This window comes from Salvia miltiorrhiza, chromosome 4 (assembly GCF_028751815.1).
Source record: "Salvia miltiorrhiza cultivar Shanhuang (shh) chromosome 4, IMPLAD_Smil_shh, whole genome shotgun sequence".
NCBI classification, from domain to species: domain Eukaryota; kingdom Viridiplantae; phylum Streptophyta; class Magnoliopsida; order Lamiales; family Lamiaceae; genus Salvia; species Salvia miltiorrhiza.
This window is the reverse complement of record NC_080390.1, coordinates 49,851,765-49,857,370: the sequence shown is the minus strand read 5'-3', so window position 1 is coordinate 49,857,370 and position 5,606 is coordinate 49,851,765. Positions and strand designations below refer to the sequence as shown.

General features: G+C 32.9%; 1 protein-coding gene across 1 annotated transcript; it reads left to right on the top strand.

The window, feature by feature from the left end:
• Positions 1–251: 251 nt before the first annotated feature.
• Positions 252–3,366, top strand: LOC131020209 (transcription factor BC1-like). Its single transcript, XM_057948905.1, has 8 exons — positions 252–803; positions 885–1,043; positions 1,155–1,220; positions 1,366–1,434; positions 1,529–1,615; positions 1,754–1,885; positions 2,016–2,141; positions 2,987–3,366. Exons 1-7 carry the CDS (start codon positions 516–518, stop codon positions 2,106–2,108), a joined length of 894 nt encoding a protein of 297 aa, XP_057804888.1. The 5' UTR covers positions 252–515; the 3' UTR covers positions 2,109–2,141; positions 2,987–3,366.
• The last annotated feature ends 2,240 nt before the right edge of the window (positions 3,367–5,606 follow it).

Sequence of the window (5,606 nt, the reverse complement as noted above, 5' to 3'; positions counted from 1 at the left end):
CAGCATAATTTGGAGCTAATTAATTAGGATATATTAATTCAATTAGAACTTAATTATATTTATTTTGAAAATTTAAAATTAATTATAATTTGAAATTAGGGTACATATAATTAATTTTTGTAAAAATTTCAATAATATTCAATGATAAGTATCCATTAATAATAAAGTGAGTGACATAATAAACTATACACGTGACATGTATATATATAAGATCCGATTCATTTATATATAAACTTAGTGCATGGAAAAGAATGGGTATAGTATAAGATATGTTCTCTCTCTGTTTTCCCGGTCCCCAGTGCTTATATATATAGGTGAGCCCTCTCGACATTGTATCAGAATCAGACACACAATCTGATACTATTATCGATCAAGTTTATTTGAGAGAGAGAGAGAGATATCAATCGTAATCATCATCATCATCATCATAAATCCGAGGCCAATTCTGGAGAATCTCTCTCCCATCACTTTCTAAAATTTTCTTTGTTCCACTTCCAAAGCAAGCAGAGAAAAACATGGCAGCCTTTTCATCAACATCATTTCACCACCACCATCCTTTTCTCCTCGACTCTCTTTTCCACCCAAACGCAACCACCATTGATGCTATTGCCAACAACAATCATCTCTCCTCTCACAACTTCAATCCTTCTTTTCTCCCAAACATGGATAACAATTCCTCTTCCATTGTGACTGATCATAAGCATGAAAGCAATGACCAAATCACTCAAAACTTCGTCACTCCCATGGACAATAAGAAGAGGAAATGCAAATCCCGCTCTTCTGCAAATTCTGCTCAATCCAAGGTTACTATTTATATTTCTCCTTTTTTCCATTTCCTCTTTTACACTAATATTCTGAATAAATTATTTTTTGCAATATTCTAGGATAAGAGAGAAGTGAAGGGAAAGAAGCAGAAGAAAATAAAAGATGATGAAGAAAAGAAGAATAACTCCAAAGAAATTAAAGCTGCAGAAGCAGCAGGCTACATACATGTAAGGGCTAGGAGGGGCCAAGCTACTGATAGTCACAGTCTTGCTGAGAGGGTATATACTTTCTATTTTTTTTCAAAACTATTCATTTTACTCAATTATAATGTTATTTTAATTTATTTGGAAAAATTATACTACATGTTTCTCACTGTGTGTGTGTGCCAGGTAAGGAGAGAGAGAATAAGTGAAAGAATGAAGCTGCTACAGACTCTTGTTCCTGGTTGTGACAAGGTGACTATATTGTTCAAGTTCAAGAATTTAATTTGTCTCAATATTATTGGCTAGTTTGGTTTGCTTTGGGAACAATATTAATATTAATTTTGTATGTTTAGATGTGTTTTGGTGACAGCTTCATGTGGTTTTGTGTGACATACAGGTAACTGGGAAGGCCCTCATGTTGGACGAAATTATTAATTATGTTCAATCCCTCCAAAATCAAGTTGAGGTGCTTATTTATTTTTATTTTTTTAATTTCCCCGTGAATTTCTGAGAATTAATTAATGCATTACCATCCTAACTATGAATTTCCTTTCCTACAGTTTCTCTCAATGAAGCTTGCTTCTGTGAATCCCATGTTCTATGACTTTGGGGTGGACTTGGAATCATTCATGGTTAGGCCTGATCAGGTACAGATAAAGATTTTCTTTAATCAAGAACTACTGAGTTTATTTTACTTTTTATAATAGTAATATTTTTTTTTTTACTTTTGTTTGTCACAGTTGTTGCTAATTAAATCTAAATCTGAAAATTAAATTTGCATGCAGGATCTTAGTGACTTGCCATCCCCAACAAGCCCACATGCAGAATCATTAATGGTTGCCAACAACTATAATTTTCTTGAAAATCCTCTTCTGTTTCAACAAGCTCAACTTCCATGTGTCCTCCCATACCCACAGGTAAATTATATTTTCTTTCCTTTTCTCTTTCAAAATCATTGATCTTTTACTTGTATCATAATTAATTTTTGACGTACATATATATATTTGTATATTTTAATGTAAGATGGACAAATTATATCATATTCAGGGAAGCAGACAGACCTTGTGGGAAGTGGATGAGCATAGACAAAAAAATTTCAATCAGTCAGGATTCAACAACAGCCTGTTTTCATTCCATTAATATAAACTCCAGCATCTAGCCCTACACCATCTGGTTAGCACTCATTCACTGTCTCTAAATATTATTAATGATTTGTTAATTAAGTAAAAAAATTGAAATTATACAGTGGATTTGAAAGATTTTATTAATAATGAACTAAACATTTAGTATGTCTTTTCTACTTGCTATTGAGCTACTTTTTTTTTGCTTTACCTTTTCAAAGAATCATGCTTAATTACCATTGGTAAAGAATAGAAATTAATTACTCACTAACGGTTTGCCATTTTGACTTGAACTTAATCTGCAGATTAATTAACATAACACAAAACCGATTAAGAGTTTTTATTTATTGAATATATGAAAGGTGACACGAAAACATGACTTGCCCTTAATTTGGATCTTATTAATTCATCTTTCTATGTTAACCGTGTGGTTTAAATGAGTCCAAATATATTTTTTATAAATAAAAATATCATCCTCATTCCGTTCAATAGAAATCAATCTAGTTTGTAGATCTTGATTAGTGGATGGTGAAAATTGATTTCAAATAGAGTTGTGTTTTTATTAACAAAATAATGCCTTCGTTGTGATATTATGCTTTTTTAAACAAAAATGATGATTTCTATGTTTTTATGCCTTTCAAGCATAGTACTATGTTTTATACAATTACAATCATGTTATATAGAATAATATTGATTTTTACCGAATCTCAACTCTATTTATATATTATACAATTAATTTTCCAAGCTAGTCGTGGTTAATAATAAGAATGGGCATAAATTATAATCTTTTAGTTTAATATTTCTTTAATCATGCTAAATTTAAAGAATTGTACTCCATATTGTTTAATTATTTTACTCGATATAACAACTTGTTTTGTCTCCCATGAATATTTTCAGGTACGTTATAAGAATTTGATTGATCGAGGAAAAATACAGTGGCAAATGAAAGCAAATGCTCATAATATTTCTAATTAAAGAAGGGGAAAAAATCAAGTCGCATTGATAGATTTGATGAGTATCAAAAAGGGCTAAAAAAGTCGGTGGATATAATCTATGGACAGATTATATGATCTTTATCAGATCCCTTTATTCCTCTTCAGAATTTGACTCTCAATTATGGCCGCACATTTTCCCGTGCTTGTAAATTTAGGCACAAATTATGTAAAGGGAAATTAAGATTAATTAATTAGCATTTCTATGCGTTGAGGATATATTGTATTGAATGTTGTGAACTAGCATTTGCAATTTCATTATATCTTATTCTTACTATTACTATACCGACATTTCTTCTGTTATTTCAGTTAATTCTACAGTTGACTTACTTTCTTGTCCATGTCGACTAACTGATTTAACCTTTTAACTATGATTTGATATTTTACTATACTACAACTGACATCATGACTTGATAGGTTATATCTGAGAGGTTTTTTTTTAATAATATAATAAATAAAAAAAACCCTCACTTTTAGTTTATTTTGTAGCGTTGCCACTTACCATACTTATAATCTAGTGATAAGCTCTCAATTTGATGAAACATGCACGACACGAGTCCTAATTCTGGTGCATTTTTGTTTAATTAAATTTAATTTGAGATTTATAATCCATGGCCATTGAATAGTAGCATATATAAAGTAAATCTTCCTATTATTACTAGCTAGCAGCTAATGTATTGATATTTCTTGTCGGAAAGCGACTTCACCATTCATTTTTATCGTTTGCCTTTTATTTATTTATTTTGTATTCGAGACGCCGCTGGAAATCAAATTGAGTGTAGATTTTGAAATAAAATTAATTGAAACTTTCTTTTCAAAGGTCAAGGGGGGAAAAAAGGATTTTTGACCATAGAGTAATGTAATTTAATTTTCTTTGCACTTTCCAATTGATAGTATAGAAACTTTCGGTATATCTCACTTACTGTTATAAACTAGAGAGAAGCGAGAGAATATAGTAGAGAATACAAATATCGTTATCATGAAGTTCACAACACACCCATATTTATAGGTGTTAAACCAAGTGTGAACGTCCGGTGTGAACGTTCACACACGTCCGGTGTGAACGTTCATACACGTCCGGTGTGAACGGAGGACAGTCAACTCCGGTGGCTTGAAGATATCAAGTGTTATTCTCCCTCTAGGTTTCTTGGTCAACACACATAAGATATATCTAGAAGATATATTTACAACACTTCCCCTTGATTGACCAATCCCTAAAAAATGTTGCCTCATTAAAACCTTGCTAGGAAAACCCAATGGGACAAAACCTAGTCGAAGGAAAAAGAGTACAACTGCTTCCCCTGAACTTGAGATCATTGAATATCTTTGAGTCGACGTATGCCGATCTCGTGTACCAACTTTCTGAATGTCGATGTTGGTAATGCCTTGGTGAATAAGTCCGCCAGATTTTCACTTGAGCGAATTTGTTGCACGTCGATATCGTAACCCTTTTGAAGGTTGTGTGTGTAGAAGAGCTTTTGGAAAAATATGTTTCGTCCTATCTCCTTTGATGTATCCTTCCTTGAGTTGCGCGATGCAATCAGCATTGTCTTCATATAAAACAGTTGGTTTGGCCTTTGATGAAGCTAACCCGCACGACTCTTGGATATGACTCGTCACATTTCTCAACCATACACATTCTCGACTTGTTTCGTGGATTGCAAGGATTTCAGAATGATTTGAGGATGTTGCAGTCAAGGTTTGTTTCACAGACTTCCATGATATAGCAGTTCCACCACATGTGAAAATATATCCAGTTTGTGACTTAGCTTCATGTGGATCGGATAAAAATCCTGCATCCGAATACCCCACTAGAGTATTATCAGAATTTTCTTGATAATATAATCCAAGGTCAATGGTACCCTTTAGATAACGTAGAATGTGCTTAACACCATTCCAATGTCTCAAAGTGGGTGCAGAGCTAAATCTTTCTAGAAGATTAACAGAAAAAGCTATATCTGGTCTAGTATTATTAGCCAGATAAGTCAATGCTCCAATTGCACTTAGATATGGTACTTCAGGACCAAGTATCGTTTCACCCTCTTCAATTGGTCGAAATGGATCTTTCTTAGTATCAAGAGATCTAACGACCATTGGTGATGCTAATGGATGTGCATTATCCATATAGAAGCGTTTAACACTTTTTCTGTATATGTGGATTGATGGATAAACGTACCTCCACGGATACGTTCCATTTGCAAACCAAGACAAAACTTTGTCTTTCCCACATCTTTCATCTCAAATTCTTTCTTCAAATATTCAGCAGTTTTATTGAGCTCTTCAGGAGTCCCAATTAAATTTAAATCATCAACATAAACTGCTATGATTGCAAATCCACTTTCGGTTTTCTTAATGAAAACACAAGGGCGGATATCATCATTCTTGTATCCTTCTTTCAAAAGATACTCGCTCAGTCTATTGTACCACATACGACCAGACTGTTTCAACCTATACAACGATTTTTGCAGTTTAATTGAATACATGCTTTTGGGTTTTGACTGCAATCCTTCAGGCATTTTAAATCC

Coding starts and splice junctions, on each gene's coding strand:
- LOC131020209 (XM_057948905.1), top strand. CDS start 516: ATGGCAGCCTTTTCATCAACATCATTTCACCACCACCATCCTTTTCTC. Junction 804..884: donor CAAATTCTGCTCAATCCAAG/GTTACTATTTAT, acceptor GCAATATTCTAG/GATAAGAGAGAAGTGAAGGG. Junction 1,616..1,753: donor TCATGGTTAGGCCTGATCAG/GTACAGATAAAG, acceptor ATTTGCATGCAG/GATCTTAGTGACTTGCCATC.